The following is a 26,633-nucleotide window of genomic DNA, read 5'->3' on the forward strand; positions in this document are numbered from 1 at the left end:
GGCGAATACAGACATTATAAGAAAGGAAACGCGGCCAAAATTCTTTCATCAAGCCACGTAGATCGAACAAGCGATCCTCGATTGAGAGTCGAAGACGTTACCTCCTGCACAACACAGAAAAACACACTCTCTCTCTCACTCTCTCACTCTCTCTCTCTCTCTCTCTCTCTCTCTCTCTCTCTCTCTCTCTCTGTTATAGTCTTGAGATGTTTCAGTAGCGAAGAGATAAATCCGGAGCAACATAAAGATGTGGCTCTCAACGTCATCAACACTAGGAGCTGGAGGAGCACTTCAAGCTCCATGATACCTTTCCTTCCTGACAGCATATTGCTCTTCTCTCCAAGTTTCCCGTCACTCCGGTCTCATATTGTGGCTTGTAATTGTTCTTGCGGCATGAAACAATATTGTTGCCTCAAATTCGGCTTCGTTTATTTGTTTTTGGTCAGGAAAGAATAAACGGATGGGTTGTAGATCTCTCGTCATTATAGGATTATGCGGCTCTTTGTTTAATAATTTGTCCATAAAAACGTTTTACACGATTGAAATTGAAATTTTATTTTTCTTATATAGTAAAGTGGTTAGTCATGACTCAAGTCCTGGTTAAAATTTCAAGCTTCCAGTTTTTGCTTGGTAAGCAACCTACCGAAATAATAATGGTGCTTGTCAATGGTAAATGAACAACTATGCTGGCTTACATATAGAGAGAAATGCTTAATTTGCAACACCTTTGTGCTCACAGATCAGTTCACACACACACACACACACACACACACACACACACACACACACACACACACACACACACACACACACACACACATTAAACACTAAAAAATGTATTGAACTCGACACTATGGCTTTTGTAGAATTAGTCAATCCTAAACTTTACTGTCTCTCCCGCCCATCTACCGTTTAGATATCTTTTTATCTATCCTGGTAGTGTCCCATAACTTTGAAGGACACTCTATCAATCTCTCTCTCTCTTCTCTCTCTCTCTCTCTCTCTCTCTCTCTCTCTCTCTCTCTCTCTCTCTCTCTCTCTCTCTCTCTCTCTCTCTCTCTCTCTCTCTCTCTCTCTCTCTCTCTTTCTCTCTCTCTCTCTCTCTCTCTCTCTCTCTCTCTCTCTCTCTCTCTCTCTCTCTCTCTCTCTCTCTCTCTCTCTCTCTCTCTCTCTCTCTCTCTCTCTCTCTCTCTCTCTCTCTCTCTATCTCTTTTCTCCCAAATACTAATTTCCTCTCTGTCATATGATTCGATCAAAATGAATTTCCTTGGAGTTGTCTGGAACTTCTGATTGAATTCTGGCAACAGTGGACGACACGCTAGGACACACGGTCAAACACACGCATTCACGCACGCACGTGCACACATTCAGAGAGAAGGATCTAGGAGTTGATATCACGCCAAACCTTTCTCCTGAAGCCCCCTTAAAAAGAATAACATCTGCGGCGTATGCAAGGCTGGCTAACATCAAAATGCCTTCAGGAACCTGTGCAAGTAACCATTCAGAACCTTGTATACCAGATATGTAAGACCAATCCTGGAGTATGCGGCCCCAGCATGGAGCCCGTACCTTGTCAAGAACAAGATGAAGCTTGAAAAAGTTCAGAGTCCCAGAACTAAGAGGCATGAGTTACGAAGAAAGGCTGCGTGAAATGCACCTTACGACACTGGAAAAGAGAAGATTAAGGGGAGACATGATCACTACCTACAAAATTCTCAGATGAATTGACAGGGTAGATAAAGATAAACTGTTTAACGCGGGTGGTACGCGAACAAGGGACACATTTGGAAGCTGAGTACCCAAAAGAGCCACAGGGACGTTAGAAAGAACTTTTTCAGTGTCAGAGTAGTTAACAGGTGGAATGCATTAGGCAGTGATGTGGTGGAGGCTGACTCCATACAGTTTCAAATGTAAATATGATAGAGCCCAGTAGGCTCAGGAATCTGTACATCAATTGATTGATGGTTGAGAGACGGGACGAAAGAGCAAGAGCTCAACCCCCGCAAGCACAACTAAGTGAGTACAACTAGGTGAGTACACAATCACACGCATTTAGAAGCATGAACGTTCACACGTAAGAGTATTTCTAAACCCAAATTCATCTGGACTCTACGCTCAGATCAGCAAGTATCATATCTCTCTACAGATTTGTGGGTCAAACAACCTTAGAATCACATAAACTAATGTAAACAAAAGGGACGAAAAATCGTCAGCACTAGACGGTGTTATCCTCAAGAAAGTTTTATTTAACTTTACTTTTAGATAATTTTGTTGTTTATCAGAAACTTATTTTGATTTCCAGACTTTACTTAGATCTCTTATAACCTCAGAAACTAATTACAATTGTCAAAGCATTTTCAATAATTATGTAAGGAAGGTGGTTTAGGATACTCGTGGTGTTGCTGTGGTTTTTTTTACAGTGTTCACACTCCCGTTTGTGTTTGTTTGTCTCTGTTTGTGTGACTGTACGTATGTGCGTTAGTTCCCATTTAGATGTTCTCACATAGATGTGCTTGCAGAGTCGAGAATCAGCTCTCAGCCTCGAATTTCGAACCTTGTGTATGCCAGGGCTCAGTTTTCTTATATTTTGTATCACGTTAACGTTGAAAATTGTGTATTAAATTAGTGACAACAACGTTTTCAGTTAACTCATTTCACTTATTTACAGTTCTATTAATGTTAAGATAAATCTGACAGCTATGAATGATATATCTCAACACTTTAAACATTTCATCTTTGTATACAAAGGGAAGAACAGGGAAGATATGATTTCATGTCTCCCCTGTTCTTCCTGCTTTCCAGTATAGCGAGATTTAAATCCGACAGTCTTTTTCCTTTTTGTTCTGGCACAGAAGTTCAAAACCGAACTTAGTTACAAATCTTCGGACCTTATCTAGTTTCGTTTTGTTTTTGTTTTTTTTCAGCTGAGAGATCCGTGCATCGACGTAATACGCATTACTTGGTCACACTGGCTTTGCAATTTCTCCTCATATTTATCTTACTTCACAATAATGGATCTCACATAGATTCTATATAGGATTTCGAAGGCTCTTTGTTCACGTTCCTAATGGATTCATGTTCGTTGCAGTGTTTGACATACGCTGCTAATGTTATTCAGCAAATTTTGTTCTATTTCTGTAGATTTTAAGTTATATCTACTGTCAGATCTTTCTCCATTTCTGATGCAGGAACCTGTATTTCTTTCATTCCATAATGGCGTTTGGGTCTTCTCACTCATGGTTCCTATATTCATAACTTTTCCTTTGTGCTTGATGAAAATCAAATAGTTATTCTTCAAATCAACTCGGGAGTGTCAATATCCCATTGGAAGGTATGTCAGTCCCTGTGTGCGTGTGTGCGTTCGTGTATGTGTGTGTGTGTGTATATGTGCTCACCTAGTTGTACTCACGTAGTTGTGCTTGCGGTGGTTGAGCATTGGCTCTTTGGTCCCGCCTCTCAACTGTCAATCAACTGGTGTCTGTATATAAATGTGTGTGTGCTCTCCTAGTTGTACTCACCTGGTTGTGCTTGCGGAGGTTGAGCTCTGGCTCTTTGGTCCCGCCTTGGTCCCGTTGACTGACAGCGCTAATTTCTGTGTATGTGTGTGTGTATGTGAGTGTGTGTGTGTGTGTGTGTGTGTGTGTGTGTGTGTGTGTGTGTGTGTGTGTGTGTGTGTGTGTGTGTGTGTGTGTGTGTGTGTGTGTGTGTGTGTGTGTGTGCTTTCAGGGGAGTGACGACTTATTCGTTTGCCTTGTTCGGGTAGAAGGTAGACACAGTAGTCGCTTCTGTATATATTTATTGACTGAGATTGCAAGGTATATATCTGCCTAGCCGAGGTGATGCTCCTCTGTCTGGCATGACGTCAGAGGCCTACTCGCCTGTGATTGGTTACATTTCAACTGACAGAATTTGAGTATAACAGACTGCAACAATTTCAACATTTTGCTCATTTAATATTTCAGAGAACTCGTAATCAAATGTAATGTAATTTATCAAAATTATCATAAGAGACAAAGGATTCCCCCCGATTAGATACTGAAGAGTTAAATTTATATATTATTGAGTAATATGCATACATAATATTGCACTAATTCAAATTTATATGATTCTTGTTCAGTTGGGGCTTTACACACACACACACACACACACACACACACACACACACACACACACACACACACACACACACACACACACACACACACACACACACACACACACACACATACACACACACACACACACACACACACACACACACACACACACACACACACACACACACACACACACACACACACACACACACACACACACACACACACACACGCACGCACACACGCACGCACACACGCACGCACACAATCTACAAAAGGTGGCAGCAGGGAAGACCCTCTTATCCAAAGTCAAGTATCAGTGACAAGTGTAGTAGTCAAAATATCAGAAAAAATAAATCAAACCAAATGTGTTTTTTTTTATCCACATGGATAAAAATTATATCAACAGGCAGCAAGGAGTTCTATCTGGAAGATCCTGTATAACGAAACTTTTTGGCTTTTACGATAGAGTTACATAGAGCTAAGTCAACTGAAGAGTCGTTAAAACAACATCATGTGTCGTTAAATCCTTGTAGTGACTATCACCTTAGTGATGATTCGCTACAGTCAAACGATGAGTCGTTACGACCTAATTATTATTCGCTAAAGCAGTATGATGAACTCGTATTGCTCTAGCGAATATGAGTTCATTCGTTTTGCATTCATCTCTTGCATTATGACTGACTAGTTCAGCCCTTGTTAAGGGAGAATAGGTAAAGGTCGACGTAAAAATATAAATCATTGATTAAATAATCTTGTTAATGGTGATCAGTTCAATGAAAGCAACTTTTCTTAACTTAAAAGGTTTACTTCATCCAATAAATCCAAGTTTCTTCACTTTCTTTCCAAGCTGTGGCTTTCTACTAGGCAAAGTTTAATCGACATTGTTTGTTTATATTTATTTTACATAATGAAGCAAGCATACGAGATTTGACTCATTGATTCTATGAAACAGCCTAATGACGTGATGCATCCGTGAAGATTAACTCTCTGTTCTTGGAAACTCATACAGTTGACGTAACGTATCTTGAAACATCGACAGGCTCCTTTTAGAGACGCATCCGGTTGACGTATCGTATCTTGAAACATCGACAGGCTCCTTTTAGAGACGCATCCGGTTGACGTATCGTATCTTGAAACATCGACAGGCTCCTTTTAGAGACGCATCCGGTTGACGTATCGTATCTTGAAACATCGACAGGCTCCTTTTAGAGACGCATCCGGTTGACGTAACGTATCGTGAAACATCGACAGGCTCCTTTAGAGACGCATCCGGTTGACGTATCGTATCTTGAAACATCGACAGGCTCCTTTTAGAGACGCATCCGGTTGACGTATCGTATCGTGAAACATCGACAGGCTCCTTTTAGAGACGCATCCGGTTGACGTAATGTACAATGAAAGATCGACTCGTTGTTTTTAACATCGTTTTTGTTTTGTTTTAAGTGACAGCAGGTGTCCCTTTCCCACTGGACACTATAAAAGAACTTCTGCAATCTTCTTTCCCGGCGAGTCCACTTGTGTCTTCTATCGTACACCATTCAAGGTTCTCTCCCTGAATCTTTCTTCTATGGTTCTCACGCCGGCGAGTTCACCTTTCTCAGTAAATCATGGGCCAGTCCTCTATAGTATCGTCATGGTGCAAACCACTTCTATTCTCCAGCAACACACTGGCAGAGGTCTCCAGCAACACACTGGCAGGGGTCTCCAGCAACACACTGGCAAGGGTCTCCAGCAACACACTGGCAAGGGTCTCCAGTAACACACTTGCAGGGGGGTCTCCAGCAACATACTGGCAGGGGTCTCCAGCAACACACTGGCAAGGGTCTCCAGTAACACACTTGCAGGGGGGTCTCCAGCAACATACTGGCAGGGGTCTCCAGCAACACACTGGCAGGGGTCTCCAGCAACACACTGGCAAGGGTCTCCAGCAACACACTGGCAAGGGTCTCCAGTAACACACTTGCAGGGGGGTCTCCAGCAACATACTGGCAGGGGTCTCCAGCAACACACTGGCAGGGGTCTCCAGCAACACACTGGCAAGGGTCTCCAGCAACACACTGGCAGAGGTCTCCAGCAACACACTGGCAGAGGTCTCCAGCAACATACTGGCAGAGGTCTCCAGCAACACACTGGCAGGGGTCTCCAGCAACACACTGGCAGAGGTCTCCAGCAACACACTGGCAGGGGTCTCCAGCAACACACTGGCAGGGGTCTCCAGCAACACACTGGCAGAGGTCTCCAGCAACACACTGGCAGGGGTCTCCAGCAACACACTGGCAGGGGTCTCCAGCAACACACTGGCAGAGGTCTCCAGCAACACACTGGCAGGGGTCTCCAGCAACACACTGGCAGAGGTCTCCAGCAACACACTGGCAAGGGTCTCCAGCAACACACTGGCAGGGGTCTCCAGCAACACACTGGCAGGGGTCTCCAGCAACACACTGGCAAGGGTCTCCAGGAACACACTGGCAGGGGTCTCCAGCAACACACTGGCAGGGGTCTCCAGAAACATACTGGCAGAGGTCTCCAGCAACACACTGGCAGGGGTCTCCAGCAACACACTGGCAGGGGTCTCCAGGAACACACTGGCAGGGGTCTCCAGCAACACACTGGCAGGGGTCTCCAGGAACACACTGGCAGGGGTCTCCAGCAACACACTGGCAGGGGTCTCCAGGAACACACTGGCAGAGGTCTCCAGCAACACACTGACAGGGGTCTCCAGCAACACACTGGCAGGGGTCTCCAGCAACAGACTGGCAGGGGTCTCCAGCAACACGCTGGCAGGGGTCTCCAGCAACACACTGGCAGGGGTCTCCAGCAACACGCTGGCAGGGGTCTCCAGCAACACACTGGCAGGGGTCTCCAGCAACACGCTGGCAGGGGTCTCCAGCAACACGCTGGCAGGGGTCTCCAGCAACACGCTGGCAGGGGTCTCCAGCAACACACTGGCATGGGTCTCCAGCAACACACTGGCAGGGGTCTCCAGCAACACACTGACAGGGATCTCCAGCAACACGCTGGCAGGGGTCTCCAGCAACACGCTGGCAGGCTTCCGCACAGGCTTCAATTGTAACAAGCCTTAACAGACGAACAATAATTACATCTCATAAATCAAATTGGCCATATCGGAATACGTCGGTCCGTCATCAGTACTTCACACAGTATCACAAACAAATCACAGTCACCACTGACTCGACCACTGGTTCCCACTGGAACATGTCTTGAGTTCAGGACTGCGTTGGGTGAACTGATTCCTGACGACCAAAGGACCAACCACATCACTTCTAAGGAGTAAAAGATGAATAGTAAATAGGAAACTCTACAGGTGTCAGTAAAATTACATCCATTTTTTTATGGGGGGCACCCGCAAAGGGGGCGGGTGCGCTCAGCAGATGGCGTTGCCATCGTCGCACCTCCCGCTCCTAAAAGAATTGGGGTCGGCTGTGCTCTACAGAGGGCGTTGACGTCGTCACACCTCCCATCCTAAAAGAATTTGGGTCGGGTGTGCTCAACAGATGGCGTCGACATTGTCACAAACGATATTGAAAAAATAAGAGGAGTGAGTAGTGAGTATACTCACTAGTGAGTATAACATTAATTGGGCAAGATACATACTGGCATTCAGCGCACCCTGATAGATCGATTAGCTGTTTTTGAAGACATATCTGGTTGACGTCGGGCATCTGGCATGAAGACATCAATCAGCTACAGTTAATTAGAGGTTCGAACACGTGTGTGACGTTTCCCCATCAAGAGTTCACCTAACTTACCCAAACAGCTGCTAAAGTTTGCCAAAGTTTACAATCATACTTGTTCTGGTTGATTAATTTTGGCTTGGTAAATGTGGTAGTGGTTGCTGAGTGGTTGTGATAGTGAAGGTTGTATGTAGTGGTGGTTATGTGTTAGTGGTAGTGGTGGTTGTGGTGGTTGTGGTCGTGGTGAGTTTTGCAGCTATTGAAGATATAATATAGTGGTTGTTTGCATGATTGTGGGGGACGATTTCTGTCTTTAGAGTGGAGTTGGCGGTGGTTGTGTCTTGGTAAGTGGTTGTGGCAATGATAAGTTGAAATTATAGTTTCAACCTTTCAAGGAGTTACCTTTCAATCAAAAATCTTTTTCATACTTAAATTGTCTCTATTTATAAAATTAATTAACTAACTTTGAATCACCAAACAATTTAATTAACTCTGAATCGACTGTAAAAATAATTAACTAACTCCGAATAACCAATCGAATTAATTAACTAACTTCTAATCACCTATCAAATTAATTAATTAATCACCAGTCAATTAATTTAACATTTCTTTAATGTCTTTTAAATAATAACCTTTCAAATTATTTAATTTATTATTTTCAAAATCATCAACTTACATCTAACCTATTAAATTCGTCAACTTACTTCTTACCTATAAAATTAATCACTAATTTATATTCATTTGTGAAGTCAATCAACTAACTTCAAATCGCCTCTAAAATTGATCAGATTGACTCAAATCATCTATCAAAATAATCAAGTGACCTCAAACCGTCATTCAAATTAATTAAGTGACCTCAAACCGTCATTCAAATTAATTAAGTGACCTCAAACCGTCATTCAAATTAATCAAGTGACCTCAAACAGTCACTCAAATTAATCAAGTGACCTCAACCCGTCATTCAAATTAATCAAATGACCTCAAACTGTCACTCAAATTAATCAAGTTACCTCAACCCGTCATTCAAACTAATCAGCTAACTTCTAATCACCCGATATTTCTCCGTTTCCACAGCAACTATCGACTCTCCGTCACCCATGTCTCCAGAGATGGCCCCTCCTCTACCAGGCGGCGTTGGCGGAGCGGCAGGTAGTGGAGTCACGTCCGCTCAGACCTCTCCAAGAAGAACTGGTACTTCCAGCTTGGAGGAGGAGCAATGGCTTCACCCTGATAACGAGGAGTATCGTTTAACCAGGAGGAGGTCCTCGGCTGTGTAAGTGTTCGGAGGCGTCCTCCTGCCCTTTTTCTAAGACGGGAGGACAAGGAGGATGAAAGAGAGGGAGGAGGGAGGGGGAGAGAGTTAAGGAAGAGGTTCAGAAAACGAAATGTAGAATGTCAAAAGAAGGAAGAGTGAGGTGGGAAGTTGGGTGGGAAGAGGAAGCAAGACGGGAGTGGCGAAGTACAGAATAGGGGGTGAGAAAGAGAAATAGAAGAGGGAAGAAAGCCGCAGAGAAGGAAAAGGAAAATGAGAAAAGGGGGAGGAAAGAAGGGGCAACAAAATGGAATGAAAAGCGATATACCAGAAAGAGAGAGAGAGACAAAAGAGGGATGGACAGAAGAAAGAGAGAAGACTAAGAGGGAGGGAAGAGAAACAGATGTTAAACATTATACTACAATCATAATAATAATAATGTGTTTTGTTAAATAATAATACAAATAATAATAATAATATTTATCACAAATAAAATTACCACATATAAATAACAATAAGTATCATTACAATTTTGATAATGATGACGGTAATTAATAAATTTGAATAATTATAAGACGGCCACCCAAATCTCATCTCAGTAGTATTAATTTTTCTGAAAATACTTCTTAATCATCTAATGAACTTGTATGCTGGATTGAGAACTTTGGCAAGTCTCAACTTTTTCAGTCCTGTCGCTTAGATCTAAAATCTTTTCTTCCTTCATCCTCTCAACTTTGTTCATTGAGATATGCAACTTGGCTGACTTCTAACGTAATATTCTGCTTCATATTCATTGGCGACGTTCCTTCAGTTTCTGCTGAAACGTGTCTATCGTTTCTGTTGAAGCGTTCCTTCACATTCTGTTAAAACGTTCCTTCACATTCTGTTAAAACGTTCCTTCACATTCTGTTAAAACGTTCCTTCACATTCTGTTAAAACGTTCCTTCACATTCTGTTAAAACGTTCCTTCACATTCTGTTAAAACGTTCCTTCACATTCTGTTAAAACGTTCCTTCACATTCCCTTGTAACATTTCCTTGTTGATAACGACATTAAACTGATGTGGCCCGTTTTTGTTTTCATTTTTTTTATTTAAAGAACAAATAAAGATTTTTAAAATATTTCCTTTCGGGATTTTGTCAATATAGCTGTACTTGCAATTTTTACCACCAGATACCATTATGATGCTTCGAGAAAACTTAAAATCCAAATTGACTAGCATTTAACTGATCTCTGAAACGTTCTGTGTTAGCTTCCTAGCTGGCCTCGCTTACAGAGTGAAAGTTTTGTATTTTATAGGCCCCATAATCAAACCTCTGATAATCCAAGTAAAATATATGTTATTACCCATCCTTTTCTTTATTTTTCTGTCAGGTCTGAAAGTGGTCGGATATTACCCACGCCTCCAGCCTCCCCACGTTGCACTTCAGTGTACCCTGGGCCCACGCCCACCCCAACGCCAGGCGTGGGCGGCGTGCCCCGGATCACCCAGTCGCTGGAGGTAAACACGTCCCGGGACTTGGGCATGGAGGACGAGTTGAAGAGACAGAGCTCGGTCACAGAGGGCGAAACCATCCGGATAGTCATTCATGATGTGGATATCGATCATCGGAAGGGTATGTCTTCAGTGTTTGAATCAGGTGATAGTTGTAATGTTGCAGTTGATTGTGGTGGTCGTGGTGGTAGTGATATGTATATCGTTAGTGATTGTGCAAATACGGATGGTGAGATTGGTTGCGGTGGTGGTGCAGGTAAGGGTGGGGTAGATAGAGTTCCCTGTGGTGAAGTTGTAAATGATGGCGTATGGAGAGTAGTGGGGCTGGTGGTGGTGTTGATGGGGGGAGGTCTGGGTTAATGTTTATGGTGGTGCTGTAGACCAATATTTATGGCAGTGGAGACGTTTACAAGTGCTGTCTCTGGAGAAAGAGGGTGTGGTCTCGTGTGAGTGTGTGTGTGTGTGTGTGCGCGTGCGTGTGTGTGTGTGTGTGTGTGTGTGTGTGTGTGTGTGTGTGTGTGTGTGTGTGTGTGTGTGTGTGTGTGTGTGTGTGTGTGTGTGTGTGTGTGTGTGTGTGTGTGTGTGTGTGTGTAGACATGTGAGGAAATATGAAATATAATAGATTTATATATTCCAATTGATATTCATGTCATTACGTACAAACCAATGCATTTCTTATCTAAGCTCTCACAAATCTAAAGTCCCAGTCCTCATCTGTTCTCTCAGATCATATCTGTCTTCTGATATCATTGCTAAAATTTCTTCAGTTTGCTGAAACGCTGAATCAATGAACTATTTACTCGGTTAGATTAGCGAATGATTTTTAGATCGTTAGGGAAGTGATGATTTCGAAGTCTGGAAACAAGTCTAGTATACATATGATACTTGGGAGGGTAAATGTTAATTGGGAAGCTACATGGCGACTTCAAGACTTTTATTTTTAATTCTAGAAGACTGATATTAAACTACATAAGCTCGGCCTCAAAACACCAGAAGACAACTAAATTACTATTTTATATAGCTGGGCCCAGAACAATGTATATTTATGGAAACAAACGGACTGGAAACAAGCAGAATCAATGTTAAAAAAACAGAATAGATTAGTTGGTGGAATGACCTTGAAATATAGTTGTAATGAAATGGAATATAAATTTAGAAGCAGGTATTATAAGTTCTATTACGCCAGTCGACCGAGAGGTAAGAGTTGGGTTGTCCAGGAGCTGAAGGTCGATTCTGTAAGACAGTTAGGTGAGTGTACAGTCACATCACGCTGACAAGGAGTAAGGGGGGGGGGAACCCCCCAGGTAAGGCTCGATAAGCTTCTCAAGGCAACAGGTAACCTGCATTGTAAATATGTCGACCATACCTCGCTAAATCTCTCTCTCATGCGCACATGTCCATGCCTCGCACACTCACTAGCTCCCACGTTTATGCCTCGTCTACTTACAAGCTTCCATGTCGATTCCTCTCCCACTCCAACACACCCACGTTTATACTTCGCCCACTCTCACTCTCCCAAGCTCATGCCTCGCCCACTCTCACACTCCAAAGACTCATGCCTCGCCCGCACACTTCCAATAAGGCTCATTTAAGGTCTGAATAGTGTTCTTTATACATGTTTATTCACTTCTTTTCCTCTCATTCACCTCCGTGTCCCACTCCATAACTTTTTCCCATGTCCCTCTCTGCCACTCCTTCTCGTGTCTCTCTCCATCATAACCTCTTGTGTCTCTCTCTCCATCATTACCTCTCGTGTCCCTCTCCTTTAATGTCTCTCGTGTTACTACTCACTCCCTCTCAAGTTTCCCCTCTCGAGTCCCCTTCCCCTCTCCTCGTGCTCGTGTCCCCTCACTCCCACTCATATTGGGAAGTTATTGAGGTAATTCCTCTCGTGTCAGGAGTGAGGGGTGAGAATGCAAGAGTGATTGTGAGAGAGAGAGGATGGAAGAGTGTGGATAGGAGGGAGCGTGGAGCGTAGATAGATCAAAGAGAGCGTGGTGCGTAGGTAGATAGAAGGGGACGTGAAGCATTTGTAGGTAGATGAGTGTGTGTGTGTGTGTGTGTGTGTGTGTGTGTGTGTGTGTGTGTGTGTGTGTGTGTGTGTGTGTGTGTGTGTGTGTGTGTGTGTGTGTGTGTGTGTGTGTGTGTGTGTGTGTGTGTGTGTGTGTGTGTGTGTGTGTGTTTGTAGGAGGGTGTATGCAGGAGTCATGTGAATAAGGAAGGGCTTGTGTTCACCAGCGCGCGCGTGCTCCCGTGCTGGTGCATATAAATTTTCTCTATGATTTATGACATCAATTACGTCTGTCATCTTCCCCTTATCTTCCAATTCTTCTATACACTTCATCGCTCACCTGTTCATCATCTACTTCTTACCGACGTCTCTCATCCATCAACTGTGAATTCGTTATCTCAGAGTTTGTATATTTGGCTTTCCGTTATCACTATCTATGAATATATACCTGTGTATTTTTTATTCAATGTATCCCTGCTATTTTTTTTCTCATTCTCCAGCGAGTTCTCAGGAAAAAGGACGAAGGAGAGTCAAGATACAGAGGGACATGTCGGATACAGCACACAGAAGTGAGTACTATTACAGTACTATTGCAGCATGATTACAGTACTATTTAGTCATAGATCAGGTACTATTACCGTACCTGATCACTAACTGAACGCATTTCGGTTTTTATGCAATATACTTCAGCGTAACATTGCGGTGGTTTAGGGAAATTATAAACATATCAATATAGACGCTTTGTGTGCCTAATAATTATCAGGTCCTGTAAGTGGGTGGTGGCTTAGTTTCTGGTGCGTCTGATTGTGTTACACCATTGCATTAGTTACGGAAATCGAGACAACGGGCTCGATGTGTTGATTGAGCATTGACAGCATTGATGTGCTGTGTGTTGAGGTACTGTGTATTGATATATTGTGTACTGTTGTATGGAATATTGATACACCGAAATGTTGTTGTCGGTAGAGTTCAAATTTCTTCTGTACTCTACCACTACAGATCTTCACAACTGGTAACTAAGGTTCCCCGTTAAGGGAAAGCCAAATCAGAACACTGAAATCCACTTCAGATGAAGATATAGGGGAAATTATTAATTTATAATTTTCTTTTAAATTTACTGTTGGTGAGAGCTCTAACAAGGTCGAATTAGGGATGCAGGCGTGAGAATACGAATAAGGAAGGGAAGAGAACAATCAGTTAAAATAATGAAAAGAAATGATATGGAAATAGTTTGCGATAGAGTAGAGTAGGGAGAGAGCAGAAGGTGTGGGTTGTGGCGAAAGGAATTTCGTTGTGTTCGTCAATATTTGAAAAAAACGTCTTTTATGAATTCTTACACATCCCGTATTAGGAAACAGTTACTGAACCAAAGTTGGCTCTAAAAGACACCTGACAGCACAAATGAACACCTGTCACAGCTAACACAATCGAACACTTGTCGCAAGTGACACTAGAAGACAAATATTACAATCGAAACAAAGGGGCATCTATCGCAGCTGGTGTAAGACGGCAACTCCCGTTTCTAGCAGAACTACATCTTTCCCATCCAAGTCTCGTAAAAGTTAAATACTCCTAAATTACAAATATTATGAATATCCTTGACATATTTGGCACCTAAGTAACCCAAGAGGGTTGTCAAATGTAATGATTGTGCAAGAGGATACCTGTTCAGCTGGTCACGATCATCCAGATGGCTTCCAGCGTCCCAAGTCAATGGCCTACCTAAAACTTTTTTCCGTCCTTTGCTAAAGTTGGGATGAGAGTTGGCCTTCCTGAATACAATATGAAGTAGACGCTTGTGTCACAAAACCAAGTGATGCAAGAAACTGCAAGAGGTCGATTTTTTTTCCTCCAGGTGTGCAAAACGATGTCCACCGAGCTTTATTTCCTGGGCTCCGCCATTTCAGATGTCAGTTGTCTGTTCCGGTGACTTGCATCCCTTTAAGTTCATTTCATATCTACTTTAAAGACTGTGAATCAGTAAGCTTCTTTTGATAATGGAGTTGACTTTTATTATCTTCTTTAACAGCTCATTTCATTTCGTTGCTGCTATCCCAATGAATAAATGTTCCCCTACGTCTGATTTGAGGTCTCTTACTTTCCCCCACGCTTCCTCCTTCTACAGTTTCACTTCCGTAAAACTCTGTCCTGTCAGTCACTCGAAGAATATTGCATGTCTGTCACGTCCCATCTCTCTCGTTTCTTTTACAGGTGTTCAATTCAACTCTCTCCTTGTTCGTTGTTATTTTTTCTATATTTGGGGGCAAGCCTTGCATCAGATTTCTGTATCTTTTCAAGCTTCGTGGTTTATCAGAAGAAAACTTCCCGCTGTAGCTCTGTACTTAAATACAGGTCTTAAAAAGTGTTGTTAAAGTCTTCTGAAAATCTTCATGGGCATGTTCCTAGAGGCTTAACATTCCCTCGTTTTAAACAGGCCAATTATATGACCTTCATATAAGTGTTTGTTTTATTATCACTTTGAGGTCCCTCCACTGTATCAGCAGTGAATGTTACATCCCTCATGTTTTGTCGTGACCGGGATTCCTCTCACCTATTTACAGTCTCATTGTTGACCAGACCACACACTAGAAATTGAAGGGACGACGACGTTTCGGTCCGTCCTGGACCATTCTCAAGTCGATCGAATGGTCCGTCCTGGACCATTCTCAATCGACTTGAGAATGGTCCAGGACGGACCGAAACGTCGTCGTCCCTTCAATTTCTAGTGTGTGGTCTGGTCAACATACTTCAGCCACGTTATTGTGACTCATCGCCTGCATGCAGTCTCATTGTTTTACATTTGCCGGGTTTAATATCTAATAGCTTAATATCTTATCTGACCTTTGTTTTGTGGACGTTCATCTACACTCCTTAGTTCTGACCATTTTCAGTCAGATTTGCATCATCACGGAGTATCGGAATGTTAACATTTCATCCTGTTAGTTAGTAGTTTACTTATTCAAGAAACGGTACAAGTTCAATCACGAACACATTCCAGTCTGCAAACTGTAATTCGCGGTTTTCTTTTCAAACTTATATAGCAATCTTTTGTGTGGTATTGTCGGAAAACGTTTGATAGTCAAGGAAGATGTAAGACCACTCATATATCCCTCTTCACATATCCGATTCTAACTTGATTAAACATACCTTGATGAGACAGATAAAAGAAGCCTGTTATCTCGCTCCTTTAGGGTAAAATACGATCCAATAAGCATTAGGGAAACGGAAATGTAATTTCGCTTCAGAATGTGAGACGTAGGGCTTTTAATATCAATATTCAACCCTGTCTTAATCAGGAAAATATTCGTCCTCAACGAAGGTGAGGGTGTGTTCGGGGGCCAATTAGATTAACTTAATCGAAGTTATTGGCATGGCAATGATAAAACTAAATTAAAACAATTTAGTAATTGGGTGCTTTAGATGATTATGAGGATGATGTATGGTGTGCGTGTGTGTGTGTGTGTGTGTGTGTGTGTGTGTGTGTGTGTGTGTGTGTGTGTGTGTGTGTGAGAGAGAGAGAGAGAGAGAGAGAGAGAGAGAGAGAGAGAGAGAGAGAGAGAGAGAGAGAGAGAGAGAGAGAGAGAGAGAGAGAGAGAGAGAGAGAGAGAGAGAGAGTAAAACATTGTATGACTTTGCATTATTTCTACTCCATGATCATTTGAACAAATATAAATGAGCATTTTGTACGAGAACAGGTAGAAAAAAATTTCATCATTTCGATGAGTTCTTTCCGTTCGCGTTAAGAAAATGAGAATTCCAGTATGAAAGATAGACAGTACGTACAAGAGAGATATCTCACAAGCCTTGCAAATCATGAGAGAGACCACGAATTTGTCTCTCTTTGGATCATAAACAAAGCACTGAGGATTAGACTACCGGTATGAAGGGAGAAGAGCTGTAGAGGAGAAGGTAATGAGAAAATTGACAAAGGTGGGCGTTGGATGGTTCTTCTGCAAAGTGAGATGGAGCGATGGATTAAGGGAGAGAGTGAGGGAGTGTAGGAGAATGTAAGGGAGGAAATGTGGTAGGGAAAAAAGGGAGGGAATATGATTGTAAGAAGAGAGAAAATGTGATAAAGATTGTGGGATGAAATGTGTGTGTGTGCATGTGTATGTGTATGTATGTGTAAAAGAAACATATAGAAATTCACACACCCACGTACACATACATGTGTGTGTGTGTGTGTGTGTGTGTGTGTGTGTGTGTGTGTGTGTGTGTGTGTGTGTGTGTGTGTGTGTGTGTGTGTGTGTGTGTGTGAGTGTGTGTGAATTTCTACATATTTTGATTTTTGTGCTTTTTAGGTATGTTTGGGCTTACCAATAAGTGCTTACTGACATGTTCTTATCTACAAGTGTTTGTAGGCAAGTACCCTATTGTGCAATTTCTCATGGCGCATCCATGCATGTCCGTACGTGTAATTATGTGCACGTCAATGTTTGCCTGTTTGAATGTCTATCGGAGCACACTGTAACATTGCAAAAACCTAAATTCCAAGGTGATCAAGGAGTCTGTCGGCGGCCGGAGTTGGCACACCAAACTTGTACACAAAAGACGACAAGACAATAGATTTTCGGAGCTGAATGACGCTGCTGTCGACGCCAGACATTCATAACACGCCAGCACACCTTGCAATAACAATGCAACCGGGATGCAATAACGTGCAGTAATCCGTCGGGCGCCTCGTTTGCTGGAAGGGCCACATTGATGGGGAAATTTCTGGCCTATATACTATTTAAGACTCTTTATTGTCACTGACAGATAGACAGAGAGGCAGACAGACAGACAGACAGACAGACAGACAGACAGACAGACAGACAGACAGACAGACAGACAGACAGACAGACAGACAGACAGACAGACAGACAGACAGACAGATAAGGGTGGAAGAGATAACAGGGTGAATAAGTTATGCACAAGCATCGATAGATAAACAGACAGACATTAATATATTGAATGGTGTACAGTGAAGTAAAATGACAAACAGTTGTTTTTTTGCTTCATTTTTTTCTCATTTGATCGTGCATAATAAATTCGTAGTTTTATCTTTGCAATCGCGTAAACAATAACATACAGATAATCAAAATCAGACATAAAGCCAATTATTAAAAAAAAATCAAACAGATATGCAAACAAACAGCAATTCAAACATGTAAGCAAGTCAAACATATAATCAAGTTTATGCCAAATATTGCAATTGCTGTCAGAATCTCGGTATAAGTACTGATGAAGTGTACTCTAATTCTCCTTCAAGGCTGCAAATAAGTGCCTGTAGAGGAAAAATGAAATTGATGAAGTCTCTCTTCATTAGGTTAAGAACAAATTTCCTCGTCTCCCACCGGATTAAGGGAGTCGAGGAACTTTTTCCTCACTCCTCTGGAAGTAAATGAAAGCTAACTTAACTCGTTACGGAAATTTGGCAGGAGAAAAGGAAAATATTTGTTTTATCTTCAAGAGGCACTTAGACCAGAGAAGTTTGTCTTCACGAAGCATTTATTGTCGAAACGTTTCTAGTCATCTCGAGGCATTAAGGGTAAATTTTTCGTTAATTATTTGGTTTTCAATGTTATATCTTTATATCTTTTCAAAGGGTCAGGGGCTATTCTTTGCCAAAGTGTTCTTACTGAAATATACTTCTTGAAGTGGTATATATATATACCGACATATATATATGTCGTACCTAGTAGCCAGAACGCACTTCTCAGCCTACTATGCAAGGCCCGATTTGCCTAATAAGCCAAGTTTTCATGAATTAATTGTTTTTCGACTACCTAACCTACCTAACCTAACCTAACCTAACATTTTCGGCTACCTAACTAAACCTAACCTATAAAGATAGGTTAGGTTAGGTTAGGTAGGGTTGGTTAGGTTCGGTCATATATCTACGTTAATTTTAACTTCAATATAAAAAAATTGACCTCATACATAATGAAATGGGTAGCTTTATCATTTCATAAGAAAAAAATTAGAGAAAATATATTAATTCAGTAAAACTTGGCTTATTAGGCAAATCGGGCCTCGCATAGTAGGCTGAGAAGTGAGTTCTGGCTACTAAGTACGACATATGTCTATATATATATATATATATATATATATACATATATATATATATATATATATATATATATATATATATATATATATATATATATATATATATATGTCGTACCTAGTAGCCAGAACGCACTTCTATGCCTACTATGCAAGGCCCAATTTGCCTAATAAGCCAAGTTTTCATGAATTAGTTGTTTTTCGACTACCTAACCTACCTAACCTAACCTAACCTAACTTTTTCGGCTACCTAACCTAACCTAACCTATAAAGATAGGTTAGGTTAGGTTAGGTAGGGTTGGTTAGGTTCGGTCATATATCTACGTTAATTTTAACTCCAATAAAAAAAAATTGACCTCATACGTAATGAAATGGGTAGCTTTATCATTTGATAAGAAAAAAATTAGAGAAAATATATTAATTCAGGAAAACTTGGCTTATTAGGCAAATCGGGCCTTGAATAGTAGGCTGAGAAGTGCGTTCTGGCTACTAGGTACGACATATATATATATATATATATATATATATATATGTCGTACCTAGTAGCCAGAACTCACTTCTCAGCCTACTATGCAAGGCCTGATTTGCCTAATAAGCCAAGTTTTCATGAATTAATTGTTTTTCGACGAGCTAACCTACCTAACCTAACCTAACCTAACTTTTTCGGCTACCTAACCTAACCTAACCTATAAAGATAGGTTAGGTTAGGTTAGGTAGGGTTGGTTAGGTTCGGTCATATATCTACTTTAATTTTATCTCCAATAAAAAACAATTGACCTCATACATAATGAAATGGGTAGCTTTATCATTTCATAAGAAAAAAATTAGAGAAAATATATTAATTCAGGAAAACTTGGCTTATTAGGCAAATCGGGCCTTGCATAGTAGGCTGAAAAGTGAGTTCTGGCTACTAGGTACGACATATATATATATATATATATATATATATATATATATATATACATATATATATATATATATATATATATATATATATATATATATATATATACATATATATACCGAGATATATATATATATATATATATATATATATATATATATATATATATGTCGTACCTAGTAGCCAGAACTCACTTCTCAGCCTACTATTCAAGGCCCGATTTGCCTAATAAGCCAAGTTTTCCTGAATTAATATATTTACTATAATTTTTTTCTTATGAAATGATAAAGCAACCCTTTTCTCTATGTATGAGGTCAATTTTTTTTTATTGGAGTTAAAATTAACGTAGATATATGACCGAACCTAACCAACCCTACCTAACCTAACCTAACCTATATTTATAGGTAAGGTTAGGTTAGGTAGCCAAAAAAAGCTAGGTTAGGTTAGGTTAGGTAGGTTAGGTAGACGAAAAAACATTAATTCATGAAAACTTGGCTTATTAGGCAAATCGGGCCTTGAATAGTAGGCTGAGAAGTGCGTTCTGGCTATTAGGTACGACATATATATATATATATATATATATATATATATATATTTATATTTGCAGACGATGAGTCACAATAACGTGGCTGAAAAATTGGTATTTCTCCAAGTGTATTCCTTGCTAAAATGTTCCTCGTCAAAGGGTATTCTATGCGAAAACTTTTAAATTAAAGTGATATTTAGTTCAAATATTTTCCCTTGCCACCTTTTCAGTGAAAAAATGTTTTTTCATAAAAAATTTTCTTTAGCATACATATCATTCTAAATGTTTTCGAAATAACAGTATTTTAGGAATTAACAGCTAACAATTTATCTTAAAAAGTACCTTCAGTCATTAATTTATTTGAAAGAAATTTAGCATTTTATGTGACGACCAAAATTATTATCTCTATTAGTAAGATGAAGATAAAATTAGTTTTCAAAAGTAAGTGAAAAGCTGTGGTTTAATTCCACAGGAGAGAGAGAGAGAGAGAGAGAGAGAGAGAGAGAGAGAGAGAGAGAGAGAGAGAGAGAGAGAGAGAGAGAAAGAGAGAGAGAGAGAGAGAGAGAGAGAGAGAGAGAGAGAGAGAGAGAGAGAGAGAGAGAGAGAGAGAGAGAGAGAGAGAGAGAGAGAGAGAGAGAGAGAGAGAGAGAGAGTCCCCATACTAGACCTCCTCCTTAAACACTAACCATATAAAGTGTTGGCATCATGGACTCAACTGAAGCACATATTGGAAATGCTCGACGCTTGAGGACTTGTAATGGTTATCAAGTTGTTATATCACTCTATATCTCCCTCTCATTATTTCATTATTTCTCTTCTGTTACAGTCTGTCTGTCTGTGGGTCTGTGTGTATTTGGAACCTTTTCTTGAATGACGTTGTATTACATTGATTTGTGAATAATTCCCACATGGTTTAAAGATCATAATTTTTTTTCATTAAGATTGTCAACGTTCCTAGTCTTATCTCTTACAATTTTTTAAAGCACCAAGATTTGTTATCGCATACGAATGATAAGTGAGTGATGATGGTTATTTTGTGCTTTTAGAGGTGCCAAGACTTGCTTTTGTTTCGAGTTGAATGCAGATTTTCATGGCTATTGTTGTCTTTCCTCCAAGGCGCCACGAGGCCTTCTTAACTGATGCAGGCAGGGAAAAGGTTTGGATGGAGGGATGAGAGGTGAGTGGAGAGAAGGAGAGAAGGAGGGGAGGGAGGGAGGGTGGCTAAGAGAGCGGGGAGGAAATGGCAGCTTTATTTCGGTGAGTTAAAAGGCGAAAGTTCACGGTTATTGTTATTCTTTTAAGAGTCACCTCGCTTTGTTTATATTTTCATCTAAATAAATAAATCCTTTTTTTTTTAACTTTTAGTCTCATCTTTTACTATCTTTCAGATCAGTTTTTCTTCCAGTTCTTCTCCTTTTCAATGTCTAGTCTTCTGTCCGGTCTTTCCCTATTGCTGGTCTTCGCCCTTCCAGGTTTTTTGTTATTACAGGATTTTCCACCTTCCAGATATTCTTCACTTCCAAATTTACCCTTTTTCCAGGTTTACACGTCTTCTTGTTCTATCCTCACTTTCTAAGTCTTCCCTTCATCAGGATCTGCCTCTTTTCAACCTTACCCTCTTCCTAATATGCAAATTTTTATCTCATTCCCCTTATTTTCCTTAATTCTAAGCCTATCCTCCTCTAATGTCAATTCTCTTTCTAGGTCTACACTATTCCATCACTATCCGCCTTCCTTGTCTTCTCTGATCCAGACAGAAGGAAAGGAAAGGGGCAAGGGGCAGAGGGTAAACATGTGGTTGAAAGGGGGATAGAGAGTATAACTTTATTTTTTGTTGATGGAAGTAAAAGCATTCCCGTGTCGCATAAGACGTCATTGGCGGAAGGAGCTTAGGTAGACGGGTGGTGGCGGGAACACCTTGTGCCGGCGTTCGAGGCTTTTGGCTACCTGAGGATATATATACTTCTGTTGGAAGCTTGGGGGGGTTGGGGCATGTACACCTGGTGGAGGAATTGAGGTGGATGTGTACACTTTGGTAGGAGTGGAGGCAGCTGTGTATGTCTAGGTATGTACACCTAGGAAGGAGAAGAAATGACTGTGTACACCTTAGCATGTATGCCTGGTGTTGAAGAGAAGATATGCATCATGCATAATATGATTATTAGCTAAATCTATGCTAATTTCCCTAGCATTTTTGCCTATTAATGCTGTTCTTCAGTTGTATTCTGTCATTATATTTCCCTGTATCAAATGGTATTTGACAAACATATTAAGATGTATGAAATATTATTTTAAGATCATTCGAAACTGTATATGTTTCAATGTTTCCAAGCTCTGAAGCACTAATGCATCTTGTGAAATATGCAACAGACATCGGCAAGCTCCCTGTGCGTGTGTGTGTGTGTCTTGTTAAACGTACGCTCTCTAAGAGGTTTAGGCCTCGTATAATGTAAGAAGTCCAAGATGCATAAGTCTGGCTACTACACGTACCAAGTCCAGGATGTTTAGGTCTCGTTAAACGTACCAAGTCCAAGATGTTTACCTTTCGTTTCAAGCACCGTGTCTACGCATCACGTCTCAAAATTGTTTACACTGTTGGCACAAAAATATATAATTTAGGCCAAGAAATACAGCTCGGTTAACTGAGTGTTGGTTTTGGTGCAGTCTTCAAGGTAATAAGGATTCTAAGCAAAATAAAATTGCATTATAAAACAAATTCTAATTTGAAATACAATTTTATTTTAAGAAAAATTTCATTTATTTTAAATATTACAATTATAATAAGCTTCCCATCTAAAATAATATTTACATCGTTAACAATGATTTAAGTTTGCTATAAGAAGTAAAATTATATTACTAATAATTTCAAATATAATTTATCATTAATTATCATTATTAATCACTTATTATTATTATTATTATTATTATTATTATTATTATTATTATTATTATTATTATTATTATTATTATTATTATTATTATTATTATTTTTAAGTCGTAACAATTCTAATCTTAATTATAATAGCCATTAATCGAAAGAGTAATATAATTTACCATATAATTAGGACCAGTATGCAATCAGCACTGACGATTCACCAAGCAGCGCCTGCTTGCCCTCCTGTAGAGACTTTGACTTGCAAGCTGACCCCTTCTGGCCTCCTGTGAATGTTTCACACTGCCCCTCGACTCTCCCGTGTCACCGGCAATATTAAGGAATCGCAGAAACAGACTCCAGCATTGGTGCACCTTCTGAGGTGTTCTTGGGAGGAACCGAGCAGGGAATGGTGGATTAGGAGGGAGGTGAAGAGCTAGGTGTGTGTGTGTGTGTGTGTGTGTGTGTGTGTGTGTGTGTGTGTGTGTGTGTGTGTGTGTGTGTGTGTGTGTGTGTGTGTGTGTGTGTATGTGTGTGTGTGTGTGTGTGTGTGTGTGTATGTGTATGTTGGTGGGTGTGTGTGTGTGTGTGTGTGTGTATGTGTATGTTGGTGGGTGTGTGTGTGTGGGTGTGTGTGTGTGTGTGTGTGTGTGTGTGTGTGTGTGTGTGTGTGTGTGTGTGTGTGTGTGTGTGTGTGTGTGTGTGTGTGTGTGTGTGTGTGTGTGTGTGTGTGTGTGTGTGTGTGTGTGTGTTTACTAGTTGTGTTTTTACGGGGGTTGAGCTTTGCTCTTTCGGCCCGCCTCTCAACTGTCAATCAACTGTTTACTAACTTCTTTTTTTTTTTTTTTTTTTCCACACCACACACACACACACACACACCCCAGGAAGCAGCCCGTGACAGCTGACTAACTCCCAGGTACCTATTTACTGCTAGGTAACAGGGGCATTCAGGGTGAGAGAAACTTTGCCCATTTGTTTCTGCCTCGTGCGGGAATCTAACCCGCGCCACAGAATTACGAATCCTGCGCGCTATCCACCAGGCTACGAGGCCCCTGTGTGTGCGTGTGTGTGTGTGTGTGTGTGTGTGTGTGTGTGTGTGTGTGTGTGTGTGTGTGTATGTGTGTGTGTGTGTGTGTGTGTGTGTATGTGTATGTTGGTGGGTGTGTGTGTGTGGGTGTGTATGTCTGTGTGTGACACAGATAAATCTGTGTCCCACACTTTTGTGACTGCACCCTAGGATGCAGGATGCAAAACCCAACTCCTAGGTAAATATTTACTGTTAAGTAAATGGACGAATAAGGTGAAAGAATGTCTGCCATTTTTGTCTGCCTCTGTTGGGAATCGAACCCGGATCCGTAGGCTGCGAATCTCGAACGTTATCCACTTAGCCGCGAGAACCCTGTGTGGGAGAAACAAGAAAAATCTTAGGTGACAACCGTAAGATGAAAAATAAAGAAATAGAAGGGGAATTGAGACGATAATAATACATAGAGAAAAACGAGGAACTTTCTCATATAAGTGTTATGGTAATGGAGATGTATTTGTACCCTATGCCCCTGTTACCTAGCAGTAAAATAGGTACCTGGGTGTTAGTCAGCTGTCACGGGCTGCTTCCTGGGGGTGGAGGCCTGGTCGAGGACCGGGCCGCGGGGACACTAAAAAGCCCCGAAATCATCTCAAGATAACCTCAAGATAACCTGATTCATCAGCCACCATAACTCAAAATACAAAAGATTAGACTTGTGTAGTAATGTACATACCCATCAGTCCCAGCCCTTTCAAGCCTGTTGTTGGTACTTTCTCTCACCACCGAGGACTAAGTGTCCCTACCTGCAGCTTACTTGAAGATGCCTCAGCTTTCCGGGACAGAGACTGTGCAGACCTCACTATACCTGTAGTCGAGAGAGGGAGGAAGGAGCCGCGGAGGCTGTGCGGTCATCCACATCACTAAAACCACATAAACGACACAGAATTTGTACGCCAAGAGAATTAAAACGTACTAAGTACGTAAGCTAAGAGGAGGGTAGTACAGAGTTATATCTCACATCCTCTTTGTACTGTAAACCTAGCACACTATCAGGCCTTTAGCATCCTCATAAAAGGCTGATTGGGGATACTCCTTCGAGGAAGGTCGCTCGAAGCTCGCTTCTACATTTACTTCGTCTCACTCAGAACAACACTGTTTTTATTTCCTAGGTAGTATCATTATGATCAGTAATAACCTGTGAGTTAAAAGATGAATCATTGGTCTAGTTTATTTTGGAATGTGTGGCGAGGAAATATATATTTGAGGATAATATTTTCAAGCTTTTCATGTAAAATGTGCGTTCAAATAATAGCATTTGACTTAGTAACAAAATGTTTAAACTCCGTGATATGGAGAAATGTGAAATGTACAAAGCCTAGGATGCTAAATGATAATTAAACGCTCATAAAACGCAAAAATACTGGTAGTGTAAAGTCACACTAAACTTAACATTAAATACGCTGAGTAAATATTAGCAGTAAACGTATTACAAAATGAATATAATGGAGTGTAATCAAATTCTCACAAAAAATATATACTCACTGTCAAGTAATATGAAAGCAAGTTAAGCACACCTGAATTTGAAATATTAGTTAAACTGTAATCCTTGTTGTATCGGCATCAAACTACACATTTTCTGCTACAGCAAAATAATATAAATATATTTGTGCTATTGTAGTAATAATAATAATGGCAACCATCACATTCAACAAATATTTATTTAACAATTGTAAACACTGGAGTGGAACATACATTAAACTTACCCTGACAAATACTACCAATATGCTATGGAAATGTAATCTGCCAAATCTAACCTATGTAAGAAATTTATTAGTACTGAAGATAAAATTTAGATCGAGAACGAGAAGGAAAATATCCCACTTGCTGACAATGACTGTATATGCAAGATAAATACTGAGGTGAATGTAGCTGCTGTAAACTGCAGGAGGAAAATTTTTTACACTAAACAATATGAGGAACCAGTAAAACTATTTTGTCTCTAACAATACAATTACCTCAATATCAGCCACTTTCAAATCATTGGTGCTTGACCAAAGAGCATCATCTTATTGCAGCTTCCTCAGGCGGCGATGACAACTTCCTTTTCATTGTAGGAATTCCAGCATCCTACACACCAATACCTCCTTAGTCAGGGGTACAAATGCTCTTTATTGCGTCGACCTAACGAACAACACAGAGACTCCGTAATGAATGCCTTTACGTAGAAGACATTAGTTACATTACGATCTTGCTACATCAGTTGCTTAGGCACACCAAAACGACTTCCTTCACAATACAGTGACAATCAGTACAATCGTTCACCAAGATTCGTTGTATAAATAAATTACTTTACGTTATTCAGTCCTAGATCCTTAGAAGAAGCGCTGCCTTCTCTCTGATTGGCAAAGGTGCTTTACCCTGATATTCTAGCCAATGAGATTTGATCATGATAGCTCTCGCACCTGATTGGCTATAGACTAAATCACAGGACTTCCACTGAAGATTTTACAAGGTTCATATATCCGCAATTTTCCTATTACCTAAGAGACCAAGGTAAATAATATTTTTTTTTAAAAAAGCTGCTATAATATACAGTGGTTTTTAGCAAATATAATCGACGTAGAGTATATACCGTTCATGATGGTGGAAATAAGTGGATAGGTGGAAATAAGATGATGACTCAAGAAACTTTATGACACTAGA

The 26,633-nt window shown here is 40.7% G+C and overlaps 1 protein-coding gene across 1 annotated transcript in view; it reads left to right on the forward strand.

Annotated features, from left to right (window-relative positions):
- The window catches only part of Fife (regulating synaptic membrane exocytosis protein fife), a gene marked incomplete in the record, with an annotated part of 325,447 nt that overhangs the window by 240,062 nt on the left and 58,752 nt on the right, over positions 1 to 26,633 (forward strand). Inside the window, 3 exon segments of the mRNA XM_069325246.1 lie at positions 8,870 to 9,068; positions 10,422 to 10,663; positions 13,054 to 13,122. Of these exon segments, the coding sequence (XP_069181347.1) occupies positions 8,870 to 9,068; positions 10,422 to 10,663; positions 13,054 to 13,122 (510 nt within the window).

This window comes from Procambarus clarkii, chromosome 2 (genome assembly GCF_040958095.1).
Source record: "Procambarus clarkii isolate CNS0578487 chromosome 2, FALCON_Pclarkii_2.0, whole genome shotgun sequence".
Taxonomy (NCBI): domain Eukaryota; kingdom Metazoa; phylum Arthropoda; class Malacostraca; order Decapoda; family Cambaridae; genus Procambarus; species Procambarus clarkii.